At 40.0% G+C, this 27,727-nt stretch overlaps 1 protein-coding gene across 6 annotated transcripts in view; it reads right to left on the reverse strand.

The window, feature by feature from the left end:
• The window catches only part of APP (amyloid beta precursor protein), a 264,540-nt gene that overhangs the window by 199,977 nt on the left and 36,836 nt on the right, over nt 1–27,727 (reverse strand). For all 6 annotated transcript variants that reach the window (XM_059164528.1, XM_059164527.1, XM_059164526.1 and 3 more), the window contains exon 2: nt 4,696–4,863. In XM_059164528.1, the coding sequence (XP_059020511.1) occupies nt 4,696–4,863 (168 nt within the window). The remainder of the gene's footprint in view (nt 1–4,695; nt 4,864–27,727) is intronic.

A 27,727-nucleotide genomic window follows, 5' to 3' on the forward strand; every position in this document is an offset into this window, starting at 1 on the left:
TTACAGATACTAGAGCCTACTTTTCTTATGACTGGACTTCTACACTCCCCACGGGTTAGCTCAGGCTTCCTTTAGCTTAAGTTCATTGCCTTAGGAAAACAAAAACAAAACCAAAACAACAAAGACACAACAGAAAACAAATCCTGTCCCTTTTCCTTGAATTGCCTTCAAGCTCTCTGCGTCTGGATTTTTCCTCAGAGAATGCACAGATGTCTTCACCATCCATTCATGTCATGCTTCCTGTAATCTACCGCAAGCTGACTTGTCCCCAGCTCTTCCACTGAAATTGCTATCTTAAAGATCAACAGTGGCCTTTTATATGCCAAATCAAAATCTAAGTCACAATGCCTGTGACTTAGAAATGGGGATTACTGGCTGTCCCCAGCAGTAACTCCCAGGTGTCCTCTTCCAGAGCCCTGGAGGAAAAGATCTGATTCCAGAGTGTGTTCTTCTGACTGACTTGCTACTGACTGAGCTATCTGACGGCTGGCTCGGTAAGGGTAGATAATGTGGAAATCTGATAGCAGTGCAATGTGTCCTGCCCCATGCAATGCAGATCAGATGGGTTCTCTTCCTAGCCTTGTATGTGAACTTTGTTGGGAAAGGTATTTAAATCCCTCAGTCCACATCTGACCCATTTAAAATCTTCCAGGTCACTTCATTAATTAAGGAACTGAATAAAACCTTTGATGTGTGTTCATTTGGCAAGAGTCAAGTTTTTGCATTGTCAAAAACTATGCTTCAACCTTTCGGTCTAGATCACACTTGCACTCATCACCTCATATAGAAATTAACCCGGCTTGGCCTTTAGCACGTGATAGCTGCTGCCTCTGGTCCTGGGCCTCGGCCACTTGCCCTCCTCTGCTCATGGCATTCTTTCACACTTGTTCCCCTTAAATGTTGCAATTTGCCAAGATTCCTTCCCAGATTTTTCCCCAGAGGTACCATAAGGGTAAAAGGAGAGCAAGCACTTAGCAAGGTAGCGTAGCTACCTTGTTAATTGTTAATGTTCAATAAAAGCTGGCATTAGCATCATCCACATTGTTGGGTTTGTTATTGCTGAAAGTATTCTACAAGCCTGTTCCTCTCTCTAGATCCCCTTTCAGGGACAGGTTCTGTGTTCCACTCATCATTGCCTCTTAGGCACCCAGAGATATAATGTTTGAGGGAGGGAGAGAACCACTGGGCTCTCGAAAGGTGTTCATTCATATTATCCCCTTACACTAAAATACTTTAATGAAAGAGGTATTTAAAGGCCCCAAGCAAGCCTTCCTCCCTGATTCCCAATCACCAGTAAAGTTCTGGTGGAAGGTCTTGGGGGGATTCCTCACGTCTGCTTCCCTATCCCACTTGCCAGATGATGGCATCTGAGACCCTTACAGCTCAGAGTCGCTAGCGGTATGGGGTACAGGGGGAGGGCAGCACAGTCCAACAGAAATAGAATGGAAATGTTATCACCTATGTAATTATAAATTCTATGGTAGCCACATTAAACAGTAAAAACAGGCGAAGTTCATACTAACAACATAGAATTTACAATTTAATAACATGAATATGAAGTTTAAATCAGTATATACAATATATTTCAATATAAAATATGAAATTACTAATGTGCTATTTTATATTAGTTTTTCATATGAACTTTTAAAATACAGTGTTTATCTTATACTTTCAGCACACATTAGTTTGGACTAGCCACACTGCAAATGCTCAAAAGCCACACCTGGCTTGTGGCTACCTTATAGAACAGCACAGAGGGTCCTACAGAGAACACAGAAGCTAGCTATAGGGTCAGCGTGATAAAGCAGGAGGAGGACTTTTTGAAATGCAAATCTACAGTCCTTCCCCTTCTTTAAAAAAGTAAAAAACACTTTCAATGACTTCCTGCTGTTATGGAAAAAAACAAATTCATTAAAATGGCTCACAGTCTGATGTCCAGGCCCTTTCTTAGTTCTGTGGTGTGATGTTTGTCTAAACCATCTGAAGACTCTAGCCTGTGCACATAATCCTGGTGGGTGGTGAGCTGAGACAGGCAGGCACGACATACCAGCATTGCCAAGACAAAGGAGAAACAACCAAGAAGCTTACTCTCCTGTCCCATGGCTACCAACAATGTGGCAAAGTCTAGGACCCAGAAAAACCACCCTGTGGCTCAGCCCTAGAATAAACAACAAACTAAGACAGGAAGTGAAGCTACCCAGACATGAGTGGGATTTCTAAGTGGCGTGGGAATAAGGGTTGTTCTCAGGATCGTGAAAAGTAATTTTTATATGGTCATCATACAAATGTAAAAGCATCTGATTACTCATATAAGTGGCACTAAGGGAGAAAAAATAAGATGCAAACTAAGATACATGCATCAAATTAGCCATTCAACAGAAAAGGATGATGTGGTCAGCATCATTAACTGAATTTAGTTCTATCCTTTAAAAAATATATATATTTAATATTCAGAATGATTAATCCGTATGCATGTTCAGAAAAGTGCAGTGGTACAAAAAACCCTGTAAGCATGTACACAGAGTTCCAATTTATCAAACTCATAACTTACTACAAAACTGTCCCAGAGGAACTCTTGCACAGAATGTGAATATTATTTCCAAAATGTATATTTTAGAAATGTCCTGTCTGGGGCTCAGCAGGTTAAGCCTCTGCCTTCAGCTCAGGTCATGATCTCAGGGTCCTGGGATGGAGCCCGGCATCAGGCTCTCTGCTCAGCCGGGAGTCTGTTTCCTCCTCTCTCTCTGCCTGCTTGTGATCTCTCTCTGTCAAATAAATAAATAAAATCTTTAAAAAACAAAAGTCCTATCTGGACAAAAGGTAATTTCTTATCAATTCCCATTTTTTTTTTAAATTTATTCATTATTTTCAGGGGTGAGGGACAGAATAAGAGGGAGAGAGAAAGAATCCTCAAGCAGACACCCCACCAAGCATGGAGCCTAGTGGTAGGACTTGATCCCATGACATTGAGGATCATGACCTGAGCTGAAATCAAGAGTCAGACGCTTAACTGACTGAGCCACCCAAGCACCTCACTTTCAATCCCTATTGAATAAATGCTTTTAATAAGAAATATAATGGACTTAAATATTAGTGATTTTTACTTAAATATGAAGAATTACCTTCTCACATCGTAGTTCATGCTCCTTCAAGATAAAAATTCCTTGATATGGAATATATTGTAATGATATGGATGCTTTTTTGCTTCTCAAAACACAAGAGTTAATACTTAGAGACTGTCCTTCTTCAGAGTGTCACCAAAAAAAAAAAAAAAAAAAAAAAAAAAACATGTGTGTATATATGTAAAAAAAATACATACCTTAAAAAGGAAATTTTCTAGTACATAAAAGATTACAACAATGTTGCCAGTTTATCTGTTGTTTATATGAAGAATAAGAAGTTTGCCAAGAGGCATAAGACTCATTCCTTTAAATGCTCTTAAAACACAAAGAGCCACATATCCTAGAATAGGCAATTGTCTGGAAGGGTAGGATAAGATGTCTTGGACTCCAGTTATTTTAAACTTAAATTAATAAGGAAGGAATATCCTATACAATATAGCAAGGAAGCCAGCAAAATTACAAAAAGGATGAAGATCTTTATGAATGGTGAGGGTGTGATTTCTAGAATATAAAAGTTAAAAAAGCAAAGTACAGAAAGGTGCTTCCTGTCAGCACCTTTTTATAAGAAAAAGGAGAAACAACCATACCTTCTCTTTTGTTAGAAGGATAAATCAGGAACAATGAAAATGCTGATCAATGGAGGACAGGTGGCGAGCGAGATTTCTAAGTGCACCTTTTTATAGAGTTTCCAAGTTTTAACAATGTCAATGTCTTACATTTTCAAAAAAAAAAAAATTAACAAGGAGCAAAAGACTAAGACTGAATATAAGCAAAGAAAATGGATCAAAGTGGTAATATAAATAAGGAAAACTAATTCTAGCAACTTTTCAATACATTATCTTGGCCGTGAAATGATAGTGGGATATATGCAAAGATTAATGAAGTGCCAAGAGATCTTAAACTTTACTCGGTTTATGGATGGTTCTATCACGACGTCATAATTTTTTTAAAAATATGTGTTATATATGGTAAAGCAAGTAAACATAAGGATAGCATAGTGAATCATGAGGAACCAAGATTTTCCTCCCTTCCCCTATGATCCTCGGTTTTGTTTCTTAAATTCCGCATATGAATGAGACAAAATCAGTGAGAGAGAGACAAATCGTAGGGGATGCCGGAGGGGATAGGGTCAGGGAGGGGGTGACTGGCTGATGGGCATTAAGAGGGGCAGGTGATGTTATGAGCACCGGGTGTGGTGTCGTATAAGACTGATGAATCACTGAACTCTACCCCTGAAATTAATAATACACTATATGTTAATTAACTGAATTTAAATTTTAAAAATAATAAAATTTTTAAAAATCATTAAAAAAAAAAAGAGGTGAGCACGAGAGTTCTGGCGATGGATGGTAGCACATTGTAGGTGTATTTAGTATCACCAAACTGTACACTGGTTACGATGACCGATTTTGTGTCTATCTGTACAACAATAAAAAACTGGGAAAAAATATTTTAAAAAGGAACCAAGATTTTCACTCTAAGAGATAAAAGATCAATACTTCAGAAGTGAAATTAAAAAAAATATATACACATGTGACCCAACATGAATGCCCAGCTCTCGGAAGGGACTTACTTCCTGGCAGTACTGCAGGATATCCTCCTTGGTGCCAATGCAGGTTTTGGTCCCTGAAGGATCGGACTCCCACTTTCCATTTTGCACGTTCATGTGCATGTTCAGTTTGCCGCAGAACACAGCAACCTGAGGTTCTGCCAGCAGACCGGCATTGCCATCAGTGGGCACCTAAAAAAGAAAAAATAAGTTCAGGTTATTTACACAAATGCACAGCTCTGGGGAAGAGGTTGGGGAAGGGTTGTAAAGAGGAACATGGCATGCAGCAATACCAAAAATAGTTCATTTTCACTTCCAGAAATTCCCGCAAGTAGAAATTAGCTCTGCCGTCCACGTTCCGTTGAATGTCACGTAGGCTAATACATCTCCAACCACCTATAGTACTGTGCTTTTTTAAAATGTCGAAATACAGGCATTAACAATACTGAGAAGAATTTATTCATTGAAAAGTTTATGCAATCCCCCGTAGCAGATTCTACAGTGCCTACTGAAAGGTTCTGAAAATAAAATAAGGTGTTTTTCTGAAATAAAAATAATCACTCTGGAGGAAACCATATTCTCATAATAGCCTCCAACTGACTCACGCAAAGAACAATGCCAACTCCCTGCTGGATGACCAAGTCTAAGAGGAAGGTTGCACGGTGCCTCCCAGAGCTGAGGGCATGGAGTTAGCGTACCTTCTTAGCCAGCAACTGACATCATTATTTTCTAAACACTAAAATTACTGTAGAATTTACCATGCACAAATATGGCTGAGTATGTTGGCCATTCCACTGGTTTTCCTCAGAATATTCCCTGGTTATCATTCTCAGCTTTTATATATATATATATATATATATATATATATATATATATAAGACTTTATTTATTTGAGAGACAGGAAGCACGAGAGCAGGAGCAGGGGGGAGGGGCCGTGGGAGAGGGAGAAGCAGACTCCCCGCTGAGCAGGGAGCTTGACTTGGGGCTTGATCCCAGGATCATGACCTGAATAGAAGGTAGTTGCTTAGCCAACTGAGCCACCCAGGCACCCCATCACTCTCTCAGCTCTTAAGAACAGGGTAAGGGTGCTGGCATCTCACCTCCCCATGCACACTGTGAGGATGCAGCAAGGTCTCTTTCCCAGAGTCCATCCGCTGTGTGCTAAGCTCTTAACAGGTCCTAGCTAGTACTGTTACAGGCAGTATACCATTTCACCGACAGAACTGAAAAGGTTGCCTTTCTGTATTTCCAAACCCTTCTGTGAATAGATACTACCTTTCTAGAAGTGTTTTTCAAATTTTACTTAATGGGTTCTGATGTGTCAAAAGATTTTAAAAAATCAACAAGAGATAAAAGAATAAATCCACAGGAGTAAAAGCGTTATTGGAAAGCAGGGAATCAAAAGACACATTAAGCAAAGTAATTCCTCCTTTGTTAAAGCCAGCCGCTGAGGAAATGGGTGATAGCCATGTCAAGAAGAGTACACTTCCACCAGAAGCCATTCATACCATCGAGAACTAGATGATTCTATAATAAAATGTATCATTTCTAAAAATTGTTCACAGGAGGGAATAAAAAACAAAACACTAAAATTGCACTGAGATTTCAGTTAAGAAATAGCTTCTTGACATTTCTTCCCACAGAAATGTAAAAATAGATGAAACATCTGTCCATTCTAGTCAGCTTCGTATATATTTTGTCCAACCACAGCAGATTTATGTTGTTAAAAAAAAAACAAAAACAAAACAAAAAAAAACTTGTACTAAACCCAGCTGAGACCTGTCACAGATCCAATTCTACTTATTAAGTATATTATAAAGGTATACTGAACAACATTCTGCCTCTCCATCTCCAGATGTAACAGAGTAGCTGAAACCACAGTATTAGGTCGTCAGCAGGAATCAACAAAAATAGTCGGGACCCCTTGACTCCCCAGTCTGGGCCCCTTGCCACCTCCTACAATTTCCAAGCCAGAACCTGGGCATCTCATTTTCTAATAGATGAAAAAAACAGCCTAAGCAGAATGCTCCACAAACAAGTGTCACAGCTTTTTTGAGGGAACAGGAGGAAATTCAATGCCTTGATTCTAAAAAATCAGAATACAAATTTTGTCAATTTTATTGAAATAAGCAGTGGGTCAATAACTCTGAAAGAAAGTCAAATAATCATCAGATATCTATAGATAAGGTCCTATATGAGATTCTATAGAGGATATAAAATATTTTTAATATATAAAATTTATTTATTTCAATGTAAAATATGAACCCTTGTCTTCAAGGAATTTATAGTCTAGTAACAAAATCACTACTGAATTCTCCATGATTACTTCATTCTGTTCAAATTCATTCCTTGTCCCAAAGATTTCCAGTCTTAGCATCTTGGTAACTTATCTCTTAGTGAACAGAAAGACTAATGGTCCCCCACCACGGTTGGTAATTATTTTATTGAATGAATTCCCCCCTTGGTAGCTGAAAATGTCTCTGACCTCAAGATTCTCCCTGACCTGTTCACTACAGTTTCGTGAAATGCCCTTCATTCCATAACTTCCCTTCAAGGCACATTTAAGTGCCAGTTTCCCTCCCTGAAGCAGCCAGACTCCAAGAAGGCCTCCAAGGACCCCGGCCTCCGGGTGTTTAAGCTCCTGTCAGTGCTATCCCATAATGCATACAAGGTCTATCTGCACAACAAACAAAATAGGGCCAAAATGATATGTGACTTCCAAGGAAAGGTCATGAAAGGCACCAGGGTTTCTTCCTTGCTCTCTGGGATCCATTGTTTTCGGAGAGGTCAGCTGCTGTGCTGTGCAGACACAAAGGCTGGAGAGGCCCACAGAACGACATGAGGAACCACAGCCTCCTGTCAACAGAAATGTGAGTCAGCTTGGAAACATCCTACAGCCACATCAAGCCTTCAGGACCATAGCCCTTGGTGGCAGGACTGAAACCTGGAGTCAGAACCACCTGGATAGACGCGCCCAAATTTATGACCCACAGAAACTGAGATACTACATGGCTGTCATTTGAAACCATTGCATGTGGAGTGACCTGCTACCCAGCAACAGACAACTCGCATGCTTTTCCTTCTCCAACTCTGTAAGACGTCCACAAATAGCCTTTGATCTCTTCTACTTGAAAAATGCAAACAAGAGACAAAAAAGGATTCCTCCTCTCTTTCATCCTCCAGAGCAGGGGGTCAGCAAATTTCTTCCGTTAGGGGCCAGATAATAAATATTTTACGTGTTGTAAGCAAGATCTCTGCTGGGACTATTCTGCCCCACTGTTATAATAAAAAAGCAGCCTCAGACAACAGGCAAAATGGGTGTAGCTGTTTTTACCATAAAATTTTATTGACAAAGCAGGCGGGGGCCATCGTCTGCCTATCCCCCTTTTATCAACTGGTGATTTCAACACTCACTCATACCACCTTCTCACCTGCCTCTTAAGCCCCCTGCCATCTGGCTTACGTTCTATCCATCAACTCAGATTGCTTTCTCAAAGGTCACATTTGGCCTCTGGAGAAACCAAATAGGCTTTTTCTTCAGTACCTGCTGCTTTTCAACTTCTTTTTTTTTTTTTTTTTTTAAGATTTTATTTATTTATTTGACCGAGAGAGATCACAAGTAGGCAGAGAGGCAGGCAGAGAGAGAGAGAGAGGAGGAAGCAGGCTCCCCACTGAGCAGAGAGCCCGATGCGGGACTCGATCCCAGGACCCTGAGATCATGACCTGAGCTGAAGGCAGCGGCTCAACCCACTGAGCCACCCAGGCACCCTGCTTTTCAACTTCTTGGCCACACATGAATTCTTCCTTGGAAGTCTTTTCCCTTGGACTCTGTGGCAATGAAATACCGTGGCTCCCCTTACTCTGATTATCCCATTACCAACTCGCGATCCTTCAGTTTCATACCGGAAGACATTCCTAAAGATGGTGTGGGGGGCGGGGGGTTGCTTCTCTTTCACCTTCTTTAAAGAGTCTTCGAGATCTCACGCTTCCAACCCCTAGCTGTAGCGTGGCAACTCCAATGAAACCACCATAATAATCAATGGCAGCAAGTGACATTTCTTTTATCAGTAAGTTTGCCTATACAACACATGCTAGGCACTGAACTTGTTTTGGGGACAAAGCAGTAAATTAAGCCTTGCCCTTGCCTTGACAACAGGATGGCCAACCATCCCAGTTTGCCTGGGACAGAGGGGTTTCCAGGATGTGAGACTTCTTGCGCTGAAACCAGGAAATTCCCTGGCAAGCTGAGACAACTAGTCATCCCAGCTGACAAACACATCGAGGAAGTGTTTTCTTTCGTTCCTACCTTAATTTCTTTTTATTTCTTCCATTCTGCATTCTGTCATCCTCCCCTTTCCCTGACTTTACAGTTCTTTTGATGCCACCTGCGTGTCTGTTTGTACAAGCCCACTACTCAAATGGTGGTCATCTTTCTCACATCTCAAATGCATTGATTCTGGCCCTATCATATTACTGAAAAACATTTTTTTTTTTCCTAAGTAGGCTCCACACCCATCGTGGGACCCCAGTGTGGGGCTTGAACTCATGACCCTGTGATCAAGAGTTGGACATGGGTTGCCTGGGTGGTTCAGTCGGTTAAGCATCTGCCTTCTGTTCAGGTCATGATCCCAAGGTCCTGAGATCAAGTCCTATATTGGGCTCCCACCTCAGTGGGGAGTCTGCTTCTCCCTTTCCCCACCCCCTGTTCATGCTCTCTCTTTCAAATACATAAAATTTAAGAAGAAAAAAGAGAGAGAGAGAGTTGGATGCTTAACTGACTGAGCCAACCAGGTGCCCCTATTGGAAAACTTAAAAAAAAAATTTTTTTTTTTTAAGATTTTATTTATTTGTTTGACAGAGAGAGAGAGACAGCACAAGCAGGATGAGGGGCAGAGGGAGAAGCAGACTCCCGGCCAAGCAGAGAGCCCAATGTGGAACTCGATCCCAGGACCCTGGGATTATGACCTGAGTGGAAGGGAGACACTTAACCGACTGAGCCACCCAGGTGTCCCTGTAAAACATTTTTAATTGCCTTGTGATCTCTTCCTTTTAACAAGGGTAGTTAATACCAGAAGATCTATGTTTTAGTTCCTTTTGGATTTTTCACCAGATGAGATCTAACAGTAACTGAAAAATTAACTAGAGAGAATCATGATCATTAACACACTCCATTTTCTGACAGTGGAAAATGCTTAATAGTTCAAACTATTCCTCAATAATTAGGGCCAATTATTACACTAAAAATTATAAAATTGGCTGTATGTATACATCTGTTATATATGACATTATAAGAGCCTCTTCATAAATTAATACTTAATTCACAGAAACACGTTTCTCGGGCAGAAATTCTTTCTCAAACCTATACCAGCTGTGTACAAGATCACAGCAATTAGCTGGAAGATGCAAATTGAACAAGAAGTTTTTCTCTTTTTACTGAAGCCCACCTGCAAAGAATTCTGTTTTAAGTAACATTCCTAGCTCAGTCAACTTAAAAAAAAAAAAAAGAAAAGAAAAAGAAAGAAAGAAAAAAGAAAACCCACAAGGATCTTCACCTGCATCAAATAAGGGTTTTTAGAAACAAAGCAACAAAGCCCTGGGTTGCTACAAGCAGCCCCCTCTTTGGCACAGAGCCAGAAGGAAACCATCACCAGTCAAGGTGGTCACACAGGAGATAATATGCAGCCATCATCCAAGGGCCTGACAGTTTTATTCAAATCCTTTTTTCCCGAATGCAGCCTTAAAGAAATGCTTAATAAATCATATGCAGGGTCTGATGCAAGACTGTTAATGTGGACACTCTTAAAACCGAAATCTTTGGGTCCTAGGGTAAAATCTTGAGTGTGATAGAAATTTGCTGCCAATTAAAATGCGTACTCTCTCAAAGTCTTCCTAAAGAGAATTATTCCTAACTTTTCAAAAACATTTCTCCTTTTAACAGAAATTTGCAATGTAAAAAGTCAGTAGATGGGAAACAGAGCCACTTAAGTAACCACCACATTTTAATTTTACTTTCATCTTAACGCCATGTGAGGTAACGTAAAGTTACTTGGCAGAAACGCAAGACAACACCTAAAAGATTGGAACCCTGGCATAACTGGCCATTCACGGTGCGTGTGTTTCTGAAAGAGTGAAAATGAAGATAATTCTTGTAAACGGAATGACTTTCCACTGACATCATAAGACCAGAGATGCTTTCCCATGGGAAAACAGTGTTCAGTGACAATGAACAAAATAAGCGGCTAAAACAATGGAGCATCCACACATTGCCTCCAAAGCAACAGCCTATTTATTACAGAATGCCCTGAACTACAGAGACCAAAACAGTGCACCTAAAAATGCTGTTCATCTTTTATAAACAATCCTTTGCTGCGAGAGAAATATTTTAGGGCCATAATATCTAGAGAACTGAAATGAAAATGGACTTTCCAAAGCAAGTTAGCTGGAAAACAGGCTTTACAAGGGCTTAAGGGGAAATTAACATAAACAAAAATAAACATATATGCCTAATTGAAGCCCATCTGTGGAGCTGAACCTGAGACTTACACCGAGAATTGATGCACTTTACAAGGGCAAAACCAGCCTCTCCAACAAGTTCCCCTGCAGTCTTTTCACACTGGGTGTTCCCTTTCCCAAAAAAGTTTCTCTTTATTATCATCAAGGAGATCAAAATTCCTTATAGAGCAGGCTTGGCAGCATTCCTCCCACACAGTCCTGACTAAAAGGGAAAGGGAACAAGGAACGCTCTGTTTTGCTGGCTGAAAAGTCTCGCTTGGCAAAGAGAGGGCAAGGATCCATAGCTTTGCTGCATCCGTGGATTTATGTAATTTTAAGGTTCGTGGCTAATGAAAACCATCTGGTTTCTGCATTTAAACGGGCTTCTCACTGGTCTGAATGGCTCGCCTCATACGGTAGAGTATATGGTATTATTTAATCAGTTCACAATTCCCGGGGTGGGGCCAGATTCTTACATGGTATCTTTTTAAAAGCACACCTGGTATTATTTCTATCACACTCAAGATTTTCTCACATAAATACCTTTTACTTGGGCATAACTCAAATGTACCCCACAAAAACGCTTTTAAATTTACTTTTAAGACATTTGGGTTTTCCAATTTCAGTGTAATTGTTCTCTAGACTCACAATCTAGAAGATCTGAGAGTGAACTCCTTTCAAGGGGAAACTGCAGTACATTAACGCTTAACATAAATTTTCTTTCTCCAAAGAAAAAGACTGACTGACTGTAAGGTTTCCCTTAACATCTTTCTCCCCTCCCCCAAATATCACGAGCAGAAACATAACATCTGCAATTGCCCATTTTGTATCTAGAACAGGGCAACAAATTAAAATTAGAATCCCAGAATGGAAGAATCGGTAAAACATCCATTCCAACTCTAAGGAGAAGGAAGAGGCTCTGGTAAGGATTCGTCCAAGGCCACAATATTAAGAAGAGGTAGAGGTGGGAAGTGGACCTACGCCATTAATGGTTTTGTATACACGACCAGACGACTATCAAAACAGAAAACTGCGATTTCCCTAGGTTTTGCCATCCGTGTGTGGATGCATGTATTTACAGAGAAAAGAATGGAGAGGCTAGTCAAAGCATACAGAAATGTGATTATAGAAATTGTACACAGTTTCAATTTATCCGTGTGGAGGGCTGGCCTTCTTCATTACATCTGCTACTTGGGGCACACTTATTTCAGATCTTGAGTTTTAGGCTAAAGTGCCCCGAGATTTGCCACAAGAGTGAGTAAAGAGAAAAGATTCCTTTTGAGAACTAATCCATATATTTCGCTCCTTGAAATCGGACGTTCTTTTTGAGCACTGTTGACTTGGCTCAAATGACAAGTTTGCCTTCCTTGAATACATGCTCTCTGCTGGTATCGACCAAGTGAATGCTTGTATGAGGCCTCGGAAAATGGAGACCACACCAGTGGCCGGGGCCCACAGCATAAATCTAAACCTACATCAGCCTGCGCTTCAGGGAAACACCTGTCAAGAAATTTTAATGGTCACCAATCGCAATGTGTCAACTGAGCTGTAGCAGGTTTACCTTACTCTAGAAAATAGGACCTACTAGCTTTATAAGGAAATCTCCCACGTCCCAGCCAATTATGCCCCTGTTTCTGCATTGCCTTTTCCAAAGCTCTTTAAAACTCTTCTTCCCCCAACTCCCTGGGGAACACTATTCCACTGCTTGTGGGGCACTGGGCTCCCCCAGTTCATGGCTGTTTTCTCTTGAATGAAGGATAGCAAACTTGTAACTTAAATTGAGTTTTGTCCTTTGACAATATCAAGTTTTTCTTTCTGCTCAGAAGACAGATACTCTATTTTTTTTTTTGCTTTAATTTTTTATTATTATTTTTTTATTTTTTTAATAAACATATAATATATTTTTATCCCCAGGGGTACAGGTCTGTGAATCGCCAGGTTTACACACTTCACAGCACTCACCATAGCACATACCCCCCCCAATGTCCATAACCCTACCACCCTCTCCTGACCCCCCAACCCCCAGCAACCCTCAGTTTGTTTTGTGAGATTAAGAGTCACTTATGGTTTGTCTCCCTCCCAATCCCATCTTGTTTCATTGATTCTTTTCCTACTCCCCAAACCCCCCACGTTACATCTCCATTTCCTCTTATCAGAGAGATCATACAATCGGTGGAAAACAGATATTCTAAAGCAGACCCCAAACTCCTTCCATTTCATAACAAGTCCAGTAAATAATTCTTGCTGCTGGTGGCCAGTAGGATATCAAGAGCTCTCTCAACAGAAACCTTTGTTCCTCAACACCCATAAAATTAAATTACCAATGTTTACAGCATGAATTTTAGACAGGCCTAAGAAAGAGTGATGTCCACTGCCCAGAACAGATATAAAATCTAAAACTGGAATTGAAAAAAATAAAGTCTCAGAGATGGCAAAACTATATGCCTAAACTATGTGCTTAAACTATATGCCTAAAAATCTTTATCTAAAAATCTTTATCATATCTTTAAACTATTTTGACTCTCTCAGCATTGCTAGCTCATCGGCCTCGACCTTGTGCACGGGGAGATAGGAAACGAGTTAAGGGCAAAAATCAAAGCATCTACTTAGGGCTTTCCTTTCATGATCTCATTTGATTCTGAGAAAAAACAAGATAAGTCACTTCCTCATCTACTTAAATAATCAGAAAGATTCAAAATCTGCCTAGGACTCTAATCACAGCTGTCACTCTAAAACCTATGCTTGCTTTTTTCTTACTGAGCCAGCCGGTATTCCTTCTCTTAGTTCTTAACCTTTTTTATTCTTCAGTCTTGAATATTATTTTCAAATAACTTCTTCCCACTATGGTCGTAATATTTTGCAGTTCTTTGTTTCTGGCTTTATAAAATACTATTTTTAGGGATGCTTAGGTGGTTCAGTCGGTTGACTGTCTTCGGCACAGGTTATGATCACAGGGTCCTAGGATGGAGTCCACACCAGGTTCCTTACTCAGCAGGGAGCCTGCTTCTGTCTCTGCCTGCCACTCTCCCCTGCTTGTACTCTCTCCTCTCTCTCTGGCAGGTAAATAAATAAATAAATAAATAAAATCTTTAAAAAATAAGTAAAGTAAAATATTATTTTTAGAGGAAGTAAATAAAAGAGGAAGCAGACCTATAGTTGAAATGTTTAATCTGCATTTCTTAAATTTAAATCACTAGATGTTCACTGGGTGTTATGTACAACTAGTGAATCACTGAACATTACATCAAAAACTAAGGATGTACTATGTGTTGGCTAACTGAATTTAAATTTAAAAAAACTAAAAATCAATCAATCAATGAATCAATCACTAGAGGTTAACAACCTAGTAAAGTTTGGTGGCTTTCTCTTTAAGAAATCTCCCCTGAAATGCAAATGAAAACTTTCTCCTATATTTGTTCTTTCCTTAAATTAGAAGTAGCGAATTGAATCTGCAAAGCAGGGGTCTAGAATCACCAACATTCCAACTGTTAACCCATGTTCATTAATCCTTACACCTTACTTAATCTGTATTTTCAGGGATATATGCATATATCTCTCTCTATAAACATACCATACAGGTAGTTAGTAATGTAATAAATATGTGTGCATACACATGGGGGTTTACTGGTAAAGAGTAAGCAAATTTCAAATGAAGGTGTTTTGTTAAAATCTCATTCTAGAGTTAATGCATTTAAGTCATATTGCTAACAAGCTGGAGAACCTAGAAATTGGGTTTCTCAGAAATCCTGTTTTTTTTTTTTTTTTTTAAAGATTTTATTCATTTACTTGACAGAGAGAGAGAGATCACAAGTAGGCAGAGAGGCAGGCAGAGAAGAGGGAGAAGCAGGTTCCCTGCTGACCAGAGAGCCCGATACGAGCAGGACCCTGAGATCATGACCTGAGCAGAAGACAGAGGCTTAACCCACTGAGCCACCCAGGCGCCCCAGAAATGCTGGTTTGAATGGCATCCACTGTGAAGAATTTGATAATAACAAATGAACAATTTTCCTGTGTAATTTCTGCAAGTTCTGACAGCCAGGACAGATTAGCATTCAGTACACAAAGCAACCCAGAAAAATTCAAATTCCATTACTCCTCTCCATTTTATTTATTTATTTATTACTCCTCTCCATTTTAGACACAGGAACAATTCCACAGGTGTTCAGTTTCTGAAGTTTTATTATTTCCTATCAAATCTGGCCAACCTCAGCCAAGATCAGTGAATCCAGAGGCCTGGGAACTACCATAATCGGTTATTATTATAAGCCACTGAATTTTCAGGGTGGATTGTAGCTTTGTGTCATTGCCGTAGCAAGGCAAACTAATACAGGTATGTATCTGATAAAAATACTAAAGTACTAAGTAATAGAATCAGAACTCAGAATTATTTCAGAAGGTAGAAATTTTTTCAAATTGAAATTTTTTAAGTATATATAATATCCTGTATTTTGCCTGAAATAATTCTTTGAAGCAGGACAGAACAGGAAAGGCACAGCTGGGTAGCAGTTCCATAAACAAAACAAAACAAAACAAAAAACAAACAAACAAAATAAAACAAAATAAACCTTCCAAAGGCTTTAAGAGATGAAAATAAAAGGAAAAAATATAATAAAGGCAATGTACTCTTATGTTTTACAAATACAAGGCTCCACATGATCATGGGAAATCCTGTTATGCCAAATTACATCCTCAAAGATGTATTAACATTTTTTTAAGAGTTTTTCTTTTTTTAATATTTTTATTTATTTGACAGTCAGAGATCACAAGTAGGCAGAGAGGCAGGCAGAGAGAGAGGGAGAAGCAGGCTCCCCGCTGAGCAGAGCTTGATGTGGGGTTCCATTCCAGGACCCTGGGACCATGACCTGAGCTGAAGGCAGACGCTTTAGCCCACTGAGCCACCCAGGCACCCCAAGAGTTTTTCACTTTTAAGTAATCTCTATGCGCAACGTGGGGCTCGAACTTACAACCCTGAGATCAGGAGCTGCACGTTCTACTGAGTGAGGCAGGCAGGCGGTTCTGTAGTCACATTTTTAGATAAACACTAAAGAAACTAAAGAAAGGTTATCTTGGAGGGTATGAAACTGAATAAAGGAAACCTCATTTAAAATGGAGTCGGAAGGCCAGAAGGGGGAGCTCTAACACCCCCTCCCCCCCCACTCTTCACTTGCATCCCCATCAGGAAGAAGCCTATTTTGCTACTCCAGCAGGAAACAGAATTTCTCCTCACCCAGCAACAAGGTCAGCCAATAGGAAAATTCCACACCTCAGCCAATGAGAAACCATCACCACTCTGAGCTCTTGCATTCCTTCAAAGGACTTGTATTCAAAGCAGTCCCTCCCAACTTCCTCCTTTCCTCTAAAAGTAATGCTCCTGTCTTTTGATCTCCTTTGGTTTGCCAAAGCTTGTGTGTCCCAAGTTGCAATACCTCTGCTATTCCCACAAAACCCAGATGTGTTCATAAAATAACTGGTTGTTTTAATATAGGGTTGACAAAAGAGACAAAATTTTATCAGGCAACTTTAATGAAAATGAGAAAAAAGGAGAAAAAAACATCTGAAGGAAAATTTCAAGGGAAAGTCTCTAAATGCAAAAAAAAAAAAAAAAAAAAAAAAAAATGATGGAGAGTTGCTGAGAAAGAACATCCCGTCATGGAGACGGTGAGCACCTCCTCAAGGAGCCATGTAAGTGGATGGATAACCAGCTACCAGAGTTGCAGAGGAGGCTGCTCAACTGGGTGGGAAGTTGGAAGAGGTTCAAAGTTTTCAAAAGTTTAAAGCAGTAGGATCTTGTGCTCAAATAAAATTTGGTGTGAACCCCTCACAGCTGGGCATTCCCCCCTCAAAACCTGGATTTCCACCTCACACAGCTTGTGTAACACTGGTCTCTCCTAAAAGTTGCTCTACTACTGTCTTTTCTATTGTTAGCCTATGGGCCTACTGCTCTCCACCTCAAACACCTTTGCTCCTGTCTGTCACTGGCATTCTTAACATAGTTCTCAAGAAAAGGACTACACTGTCGAGTACCCTGAAGCTGTACAATTAAGGGCGAACACTAGCTGTTTGAACTGAAGAACTGAATTTTTATTTGATTTCACTGTTATTAATGTAAATGTAAATTTATAAAGTCCGATTACTGAAAAATGTTTAAGCAAGTTTACAATTTGAATAAGCAGAGCCACTTTCTGGCTGTACATTTTATGAGCTCTTAGAAAAAATTTTCTGATGAAAATTTAGTGTCCCAGTTGAGATTTTGATGACTTAGCAATTATATTGTAAGATACTTCAAAATTTTTATACGCTGAGTGGTAAGTGGGTTAAACTTAAAATATATTAAAATAAATTCCAATTGTTTCTGTACTTTTTATTTTAAAGATTTTATTTGTTTGTGTACTTTTTAAAAAATGTGGCTCCTAGAAAATTTTTAACTAAGCATGTGACTTACATTATACTTCTAATAGACAGCGCTCCCCTAAAACATGTCAGACAAAGGCAATACAGAATTTAAAATGTGGTAATAAATGTCCTTGTCAACATATTAGCCATTTGTCTCTCACCAATCTTACTGCACTCCTATTGCTTCTTTTCCGTCTTTCTTATCATCTCTTGGAAGTGAGTTCTTCAATTAGTTCAGCTGGCACAGACCAGCACATTTATGAGAAACCTGATAAATATTTGATAGAAGGTAGAGAATCAGATAAAACAATGGCTTAACTGTGGCATAAGAGCCACAGGCTCTTGGTTTTATCTCTTAGAGCTGAGAAACAAAGATCTGACTGGGGAAGGATAAGACGATGCTCCAAACACAGGCCCTTTTAAGCTTTTAAGATGATGGCAATCACCTGCTGCTATCTTTAAATCTGACTGATTCTGTGGGCTTCTACATTTTTCTTTCTTTTTCTTTAGATCTCTGTAAATGACAATCCGTTTAAATGGGCAGGTTTTTTAATTGAGTTAAATGTATTTTGTTTTCTCTCAGTATGTTTTTAAAAGGAAAAATTTTAATGAAAACAGTCTAATGCTATTAATTAATCAATGCTCCTGCCTCCTATTTCACATGTGGCTGTGCAAATGCTAAATCTTATTCTAATTACACTCCTCCCAGCAAAGAACATGCAAACTGACCACAAAATACTCATGCTAAGATCATATCCCCCAGAGCAGTATGTGCTTGCTGAACACAAGCAGTGAGGCCACTGGCCACATGTAGCCCGGCTCAGCCCTCCGCAGGAGGTAGAGGTGTGTGCTGAAGAGGGTGGGGTGAGAAAACAGGATACAGAGTTCTGGGACAAGTATTTCTGTCATTTGATACCTCACGTTGAGATCCTACCAGATTTCTCCCACATGACACCAAATGATTTCTGAAGTTAAAGCCTCCATATCACCTGGGTTTAGCACACAGACAGAGCCAAGTAAAGCGTGTATTTATGAGCTCTAGACAGAATTTATCTCATTGATCTGGAACATACTGCCCCCCACATAATTTGCAAGCTGAATTGTTAGGATTGTTTTGGGGTCATTTCTCTTTTTAATACGAGGCTCTGATGTTGACCTGATATTTGAGATATCTCACTCATTACCTGGCAGATGCACTTATCTTTACCTTTTATTCAGTAGCATACTCCTCACAGGGCACCTGGGTGGCTCAGTCGGTTGGGCATCTGACTCTAGATTTTGGCTCAGGTCATGATCCCAGGGTTGTGGGATCAAGCTCTTCATCGGGCTCTGAGCTCAATGCAGAGTCTGCTCGAGAGTCTCTCTCTGCCTCTCCCTCCGCGCCTCCCTGCCCTTGCTCTCTCTGTCTCCCAAAATAAAGAAAATCTTTTAAAACATATACATCATAGTCATCACTAATCTAATGACACAGCTTTAAAACGGACTTTATCTGTAGCACCACAGTATTCTAGAGCAGAGGGCTTATATGCTAACATGCTTAAGGTACAAATAAGAGCATTTTAAAAGTTTAGTGTTGCCTTTTCTATTTTTTTTCCTTTTATCACTGCAATCCTGACCCACTCATAATGCCCCACATAGATGAAACAGTCCCCAAGGATCCTTAGGGTAAAATGGAAAACAAGCTTCTAGAAGAGATAGTGAGTTTACAAATGGAGTCAGTTTATCCTTTAATTAGAATCTGGACAGGAGGGCCACAGCCACACATCTGCATCCTCGAGTTACCCATACAACTTGGACTGGAGAGAAAAAGGGACATATTCCTCTAACCTCTGTCAGCCCAGAAATTCGTCTCTACTTTTCTTCACAGCTTCCACCAGGTTTTAGGCTTCAGGCCACTATGAACCAAACAGAGGCAGAGACACCAACAAGGCTAAACCAGGGAGAGGAGGGTAATAGGATCCCTAGGCTTGGGCTGTCCTGCGTGAGGGAGCCAGTATACACATCTGGGTCTGGTACGTTACAGATTATCCATATCCTTTCATGTCTTTACAATTTCTAGTGCTAAAACGGTATGAAAATACTTACCAGGTTACAGACCCTTAGAAAAATGTGCATTTTGCTGGTAAGTCAAGATAGAATACTGTCCCTTCAATGTACATTAAAATCTGAGAGTGGCTCTCCGGGGGTCAGGGGTGCACACATCAACCTCAAAGCCCCTGCTAACCTCTCTAGGAAGTCATTTCCATCTGATTTCCTACTAGCTTGAGGTAGAGCAGCTCTGAACAGTCTCAGCTGGCCTGCCAGTAAAATTGCCAAATTTACAGGATTTGTATGTTTTAGCATGGGTTGAGCTTGTGTCTTATAAAATGGTACCAACTGGCCCTTGCCATTAGTAGACTGTTTTCAATGAACAACGAAGATCAGAAGTGGAAGAATGATAGTTAACAAATTTTATGAAAAGATTTCTAAAAAATTGTTGAAGCAGGTCACATTAAGTAAGGAGACCAGGCAAGCAGGAAGGAAAAGAAGAGGGACTAAAAGAATTTGCTCCATGAACGTTAATGGAGATAAAGGAGTTCAGATATTACCATTTACTTCTGTTCATACCACTTCCTACAGACACCCGTATACATACACTTTCATATTTACACATAGGTAAGAAACCACCTACAGTGTGTTGGACTGAAAAAGATTATAAATAAGCATTATATATGGGATAAGAGTTCAAATATCTTTATGTCAAGTGGCATCAAAGAATTCATGATCTTGAAACGTCACCTTTCTATTTTTAGAATATTTGTAGAACTATTTCAGGTGGAGAACATAAAGTACCTTATTTTTTAATATGCAAACAGGATATTTACATTATGTCCTTTGGTTTATTTCCTTTCAAAGTTGCATAATATTTACCAACTGTCTACTTTTCCTGTCTGCTTCAAACCCTCATGCTATTGTGTTTTTATTACTAGGACTTTTAGTATAGGAGAAAACCGCTTTCCAAATGTAATAGAAATTCAGAGAGAGTATTATGTGATGTGAGGAATCTGTGATAACATTCAAACAGCATTCCTGCTCATTGTTCAAACTGTATTCTGTTAACTTATCACTTTCAGTGTAAGCCAAGGTTGTTTCTTTTCCTCCAGGGTTTTAACACTGAAGAGTACTCAAGGTTTAAGTTTCAAGCTATTTGCTTGATAAGCAGAAGCAGATTATCCTTCTTCAGTAAGGCACCAAGCCTTTTCTCAAAGAAGCTTTCCCTTTCTGGAACTCTAGACTCACAATAAGAATTGTTCAAATTGCCTTTCCTATCAGAATAAAGACTATTACGAACTACAGTACCAGGAGAAAAAAATTCTGAAAGGAGGTTAACTGTGAAGACTATTTCTACTTTCTTGGCTATGTTAAAAAAAAAAAAAATTTGCAGAAACAAAAGCCCACGAACAAAAGACCATAATTGTCCATATTTGGGGTCTTACATTTCCACTTGTAATGTCAGTTTCAGTGACATAACATCTGAATGTTAGCTTCTCTATCTCTAAGTGGGAATAGCACCAACTATTCAATTTAGAGGCTATTAGGGACACAGAAATGATCTAAATGAAGGCAACTGGACAGTGATGATGGCAAAAGCACATGGGGTGCTCCCACAACGAGGGTGAGGCTGATGGTACCACTTGTAGGTACTCATCTAAGTTTTACCTGCTAAAGTAGAAGAAAACGTACACAGGTTAGGTAGTGTGAACAAGGATTCCCAGTCTTTGCAAACAAGATGAGTTAAATATCTTCTCTGAGGGATGCCTGGGTGGCCCAGTTGGTTGGACGACTGTTTTCAGCTCAGGTCATGATCCTAGAGTCCTGGGATCGAGTCCCACATCGGGCTCCCAGCTCCATGGGGAGTCTGCTTCTCCCTCTGACCTTCTTGCTCAGGCTCTCTCACTGCTTCTCTCTCAAATAAATAAATAAAATATTTAAAAAAAAAAAAAAAAGATCTTCTTTGACTTACAATGGAGTTACATCCCCATAAACCCATTGTTAATTGAAAACATCTTAAGTCAAAAATGCACTTAATACACCTAACCTACTGAACATCACAGCTTAGCCTAGCCGCCCTCACACTTACTTCCCTACAATTGGGCAAAATCATCTAACACAAGGCCCATTTTATAACAAAGTATCGAATACCTCATGTAATTTCTTGAACGGGGTACTGAAAGCGAAAAACAGAATGGCTGTCAGCCTGTTGGTTGTTTACCCTCGTGATAGCGTTTTTTACCCCCCTGATTGCGTTTTGCACCCTGGGGGCTATGGCTGCAACCACTGCCACCCAGCGTCAGGAGAGAGGACTGTACCGCAGATTGTGAGCGCAGGAAAACATCCAAATTTAAAAGTACCATTTTTACTGAATGCATCTCATTTTCATTTCTCGCCATCCTAACGTCACAAAATCCTAAACTGAACCATCCGTACTTCACTGTCTACTGACTGAAGACCCTCTTTGCTCATTGGTACTTGCCCCTCCTTCTCTCCCACTGCAAGCACTCAATAAGCATTTATGGAAAGCATTAGGCAATGCCTAGCATGAAAAATACAACAATCACCGGCATGTTGAAAATGTAATCATTGACAAAGGCGTGGAACGATACAAGACCAATTCCAACTCAGATACCCATGGGTTTTTTTTCTACTGTGGGCACCAGAAGGGTAATTTCCTAATTGCACAGAAAATAGAGTACCCACACCCCTGTCTTTACCAACTCTCAAATGCAGCTGGAGCCAGACTTGTTTGAGGAACTCAGGCTCCTCTTAGTAAAAACAAAACAACAGCAGCAACCAAAAAACCCCAAAACCAAAAAGCAAAAACATGGTGCAAAAGGCAAGGGGGCTTGCGATCTATATGTCTCAATAACCTTCAGCGATAATTTCCTGACTTTTGGTAACACATTCCTGAGAGGAGCAGTATTTTGCAATTCAGGCAGCATTTAAAAAAAATCAGATTATCTCACTAGACTCTTAGATTTGCACAAACAGTCAGGGCAGCCAGACTCCTTTAATAAAGCATCCAATCACCTATTTGAAACATTCCTGCAGCTGAAAGCCCTCAGCAGCATGAAGCTGATTCTCAGAGATTTCAGTGTAACCTAACACCGAAAGTGAAGGCTAGTGTAAAAAAATACACCTGAAAATATTACAAGGAAGAGACAGAAACTATTTGTTGAACAGCTAAGCAGAACAGCACATGCTGATGGCTATCAAACACTTGTCCTTCTCACAGAGAAGGTTTCAGAGTTTGATTCCTGGGTTATGTTTCAGGAAAAGTTCTGGCTTGATGCCTTGTATGAAGACAAACGTTTCCCAGGTACAGAATACATTCAAGCCTGGGGGTCGAGGGGTGACCCAAACATCTCAGACTTCCACGGACACAGAATGGTGCCCCGCTCGCTCGTAAAAGGTACTAAAGTGACAAAGAAGTAGCTGGTTTGATCTGGAGGAGGCAGAGATGGGTGGCAGCTGGCACAGAGCAGGCAGCCTGAAGACAGGAGCAGAAAATATCCATGGCATGAGTGTGGGGACAGCACAATTGAAAGGCAGGATAGGGTTAGGTACAAATGACCTTGAATTTGCAATAATGTCTATAGCCAAGGGGAGCTAATTGCCACCTTCCACAGAGAGCAGCAACCCATCTGTGTATGAGGGGAGCACAGGGGCATATGACCTTCCTTTGTAGACCCCTTTCTCTCTTAAAACATTTTAAACTGCTATTTTAAGGCTGTGGTGGTATAAAGGGGACCGTAATTCAGGTGAGATTCATTAGCATATAGTCATTATTACCGGCTTTTTTTTTTTCCTTCTGATTTTAAAAGAAATTACAATGGAAACATTTTCATGGGCCCTTAGAGCATGAAAGGCCCAAGGCACTGTGCCTACCATGCGTAATGGAGAAGCTGAACCTCTGTGGAGTAGGGAAAGGAGAGAAGTGCATGGCTAAGGACACAGCAGGAGTTTAAGCAGCAGGAGAAAAACAGGCAGCGAAGGCAGAAAATGGAAGCAGAGGCAGAGAGATGGGACCCCACGGAGTGCTGGTGGCAGCGGAGGAATCTCCAGGACCTGTCCAGATGACAGCAGTAAGTGTCAGGACATATCCTGAGAGAGATTTCGAGTTCATCCCAGTGCGATGGAAGAAGGAAAGAGAGAGTCACTCTGGTCACCGCTCCCCAGATTTCCCTGCATAATCCCCATTCTGCGACCACCTCCATGTGCCACACATCACACCAGGAGTTCTCATATCACGATGGGTGATCAATCTACCTGCCTTTCACCACCTTGAGTGATGGGACATTATTTTAATTTTCAAAACTACCAGATGTTTAAAGGAGCTGTGCAGGGCTGCTGTTACTGTGTGTACGTAACCTGGGGAAAGAATGATCTGGAATTTTGCATCACTAACTCATTTCTGAGCCACTGGGAAATCTTCCTGACACTTGCACAGAGGGATAAGCCCTAAAATAGAGAAAAACCATGCAATACAGACCATATCCCATCCCTGACGAAGAGAAGCATTATACTGTGTTGCAAAGATTTAAGTTTTACCAAGAACTCTAACCACGGGCTGTTTATGTAAGCGGAACTTTTAAAACAAGTCAAATAAACCAAGAGAAATGCGCAGCTGTGACCACACACACACACACACACGCATGTAGATTCAGGCTTCCTACATTACTGCAGCAGCTCATGGCACATAATTATAAATAATAAGAATTTTAAGTAAAATTCTTCTGGATTTTTAGATTTTTAGATTTGCTAGAAGGTGTTAAGAAGGTGCACTCTTTCTTTTATAAGCACAGCCAATCTTTAGTTAAAGATTGTTTTAACATGGCATAAAAGTAAAAGCTTACTTAAAAGTAAAAGCTGCTTTAACTTGGCACTAGGCTTGCCAATGCTATTTGGCTATGCAGTGGATCTCTACCGAGGAAAGCGCTTTAGCCCAAGTGGATCATGAGTCACCTTTCGTTCTGCGCTCCATGAACTGTTTCTAGGTTGAGGCTCAAGGGTCTCAGGAAAGCTAACTGCCACAATGTTGGTGTTGCTTTTGTTACTAAACATGCCACCATGTACTGGGGCAGCCTCCCCCAGCCCCCCAACAACTGAGAATTTCGTGGCTCAAAATGTCAGTAGTGCACCTAAGTTGACAACCCTGACCTAGCCTCTTCCTCAGGGTGAAGAGTCATGTCTTACTCATCTCTATATGCTTAGGATAAAACTTGGAACAATACTGGCACTCAAACAGTGGTTGAACTAAACAGATTCTCTCCCAGAAGACTGAAATAACTAATCCAACTGAAATAATGTAAAAAGCATGACTATAAAAGTTCTATAAAATATGCCTTGCCTTCCATGAATACAAAAAATGACATATGTTGATTTTTAAAAGATATGTGGAACATCAAATCATTAGCATTATGCATAATTAAATACCCCCACTCAAGAGTGGCCCAGTATTATTTAGTATGTAGACAATATAAAAAAAATGTATTAACTTTTATGGGTCAATCTATAACAATAACCCTAACAATGAAGAAGTCTTGAGGGTTAATCATCCAACCTATGAACACACAAAAGGGGTGGTAACAGCTTCTATACAAAAGTGACAAGAACACCCTCATGTACTCATTACAAGGGCTCCAAGACCAAGAAATCCAGCCAGATTTTCTGCCCATGGGTAATTCTGGCCTAACTCTAACCAATCATTTCATAATGAAGGACTCAAGACAAAGGGAGAGAGGGCTAAACTGCTGGAATCCCTCTGAATAACTTATTAACTCCACAGGAATAACGTGTGTATGCTAACAGGTTATATTAATCAAAAGTCCTTTGAAAAGGCATGACTAAAAAAAAAAAAATTGTTTCCAGAAACTTCTTCATGTGGTGTGTCTGTACCTATAAACCTAATCAAATCTAACACTGCCTCTATCTCTAGAGACCTCTTTAGCTCTTGATTTCCTTCATCTCTAAAATGGATATAAGAACATCTCACCACATAGGCTATTATGAGATTAAAATACAATAATATACATAAGATGGATAGCAGGTCATTTGCTTTACAGAGAGCTAATTGTATGGTCCCGGCTGGGATTTAGCAGGAAGGAAGAAAAGGGATTCCAGTATGGGCGCTTCCAGAGACATCCAGAGAGACTGAACTAACAAAACACAGCACTTGAAGTCTCCTGAGAGCTATCCCCATAAAGATGTCTGCTCTTTATTCAGGAATCCTGAGAGGATTTTCTGCTCTAAAGAAAATGCTGACTACATAACCAGATATGACACACTGGTTTAAAGAATGTCTTATGCCACTTGAAATAGACCATCTTTCCTCATTTATCTGCAAGATGTCTGCCTGCCAAGTTGTTTCTAAGAGAGACAAACTAGTAACTGCACAACGCCATCATTCCCAGCCACAACCTGCAAGCTTAATGTGGCAGATCTGACTCACCAAGTTGATACAGTATTTTTAAACCATCGGAGATATTTTAATTCAAGCAGGTTTAAGTTGTCAATTATAAGGTTTATGAAGTCCACTCTGGCAGTTTACTATCAGTGAATGACAATGGTTCTAAACAGGGCGAAGGCGCTATAGCCAATTTCAAGCTGGTAAGAACTTTTCATTTGTTTAGCCACAATGTATTCAATGTATTTCTTTATAGAGAACAACTCTCAGGTAAGAAATTTTTTGTTGCAAGCTCATACCTCTGTTATTAATCACTAAGTAACATATACTCAGAAGGGCCTGGTGGAGTTTAAGACGCGTTTTTCAAAGTATCAAAAAACATCTCCTTTAATCTCTAAATCAGTGTTCTCAAAAAAGGTTTCCAAGAGATGTTAACAGTTATTCCCTGGGGCAAGGGGGAGGGGGTGATCTCTTGTCAAACACATTCCGGAAATGGACCCTTTGAGGTGAATCTGGGAGGCTTGTGAAAATCCTGTAATAATTCAGTCAATTTAACTTCTTTTTTTATACCAAGTTTCCAGGCATAATTGGCCATGGAAGTCTTCTAAAAAAGCACAAATATAACACATTTATCAAATCTGGAACACAATTTTTAAAACATGCTAAGATACCTGAAATGAATAACCAAGCAAAATTTAAACAAGTCATTTTGAGTAAATCAAAATAAGTAAAACCAAAAAGTAGTCTTACAGGGAACAAGGGTGGGGAGCCCGGATGGCTCAGTTACGCATCTGACTCTTGATTTCTGCTCAGATCATGATCTCAGGGTGAAGGCGCACAGCCCCTCACCTGGGCTCCACGCTCTGCACGGAGTTAGCTCGAGAGTCTCGCTCTTCTTCTACCTCTCCCCCATTCATGCTTTCTCTCTCTCAAAACAAGTAAATAAATCTTTTCTTTAAAAATGGGGGGCAGAATAGGACAGGGGGTAACACCAATTGCCCACAGAACTTATGATAACAGAGCATCAGATCTGGCTCTAGGTAAAATAACTATGGGACATGTAGCATGCCGAACAAGCCTAACTATGTGCTCCCTACCAGAATATTTCAAAAGCAAATCACGGGCATTTAGAAACATGCAAGAATAAATAAAAAGATAAATAAATAAATAAATAAATACAAATCAAGAACTTCATAAGGTGCCAATGTGGTGTAAAATTCTTTTGCCTTTTAAACTGTACAGGTAAACTGAATCAATGCGATTTATTCCAAGTGAAGTCAGATTTTCATGTACAGAAATAAATGTGAGATGGCAGACGACAGGGGCAAACACAGAAATCACATCCCTGGATTCCAGGCTCACATTTGCAAAATTCAACAATGTGATACTAAGTAAAAATAATGAGTCGATAAGGACTAAGACACAGGCCTCAATGTCATAGTTCTGAACTAAAAGCACACAGCCAAGAGGAAAAAAAAATTAATACTTTTGTTTCCACAACACAAAGCATGAACTACTGTGGACTTCACAATAGAGAATACAAATTGCTCCTGATTTTACCATTTTCACACAAGTGAGAGAGAAGTCAGCCCGACTCCTAAATTAAATTTCCCTTTCTATAAAGGAAAGGCCTTTAGAAGACCTTTACAGATCTTCATACGTATCTTGTGATATTGGGGAACTCAACTATAGTAAGAAATAAAAAGCACCAGATGAGTAAAAGATAAT

This window comes from Mustela lutreola, chromosome 2 (genome assembly GCF_030435805.1).
Source record: "Mustela lutreola isolate mMusLut2 chromosome 2, mMusLut2.pri, whole genome shotgun sequence".
Classification (NCBI taxonomy): domain Eukaryota; kingdom Metazoa; phylum Chordata; class Mammalia; order Carnivora; family Mustelidae; genus Mustela; species Mustela lutreola.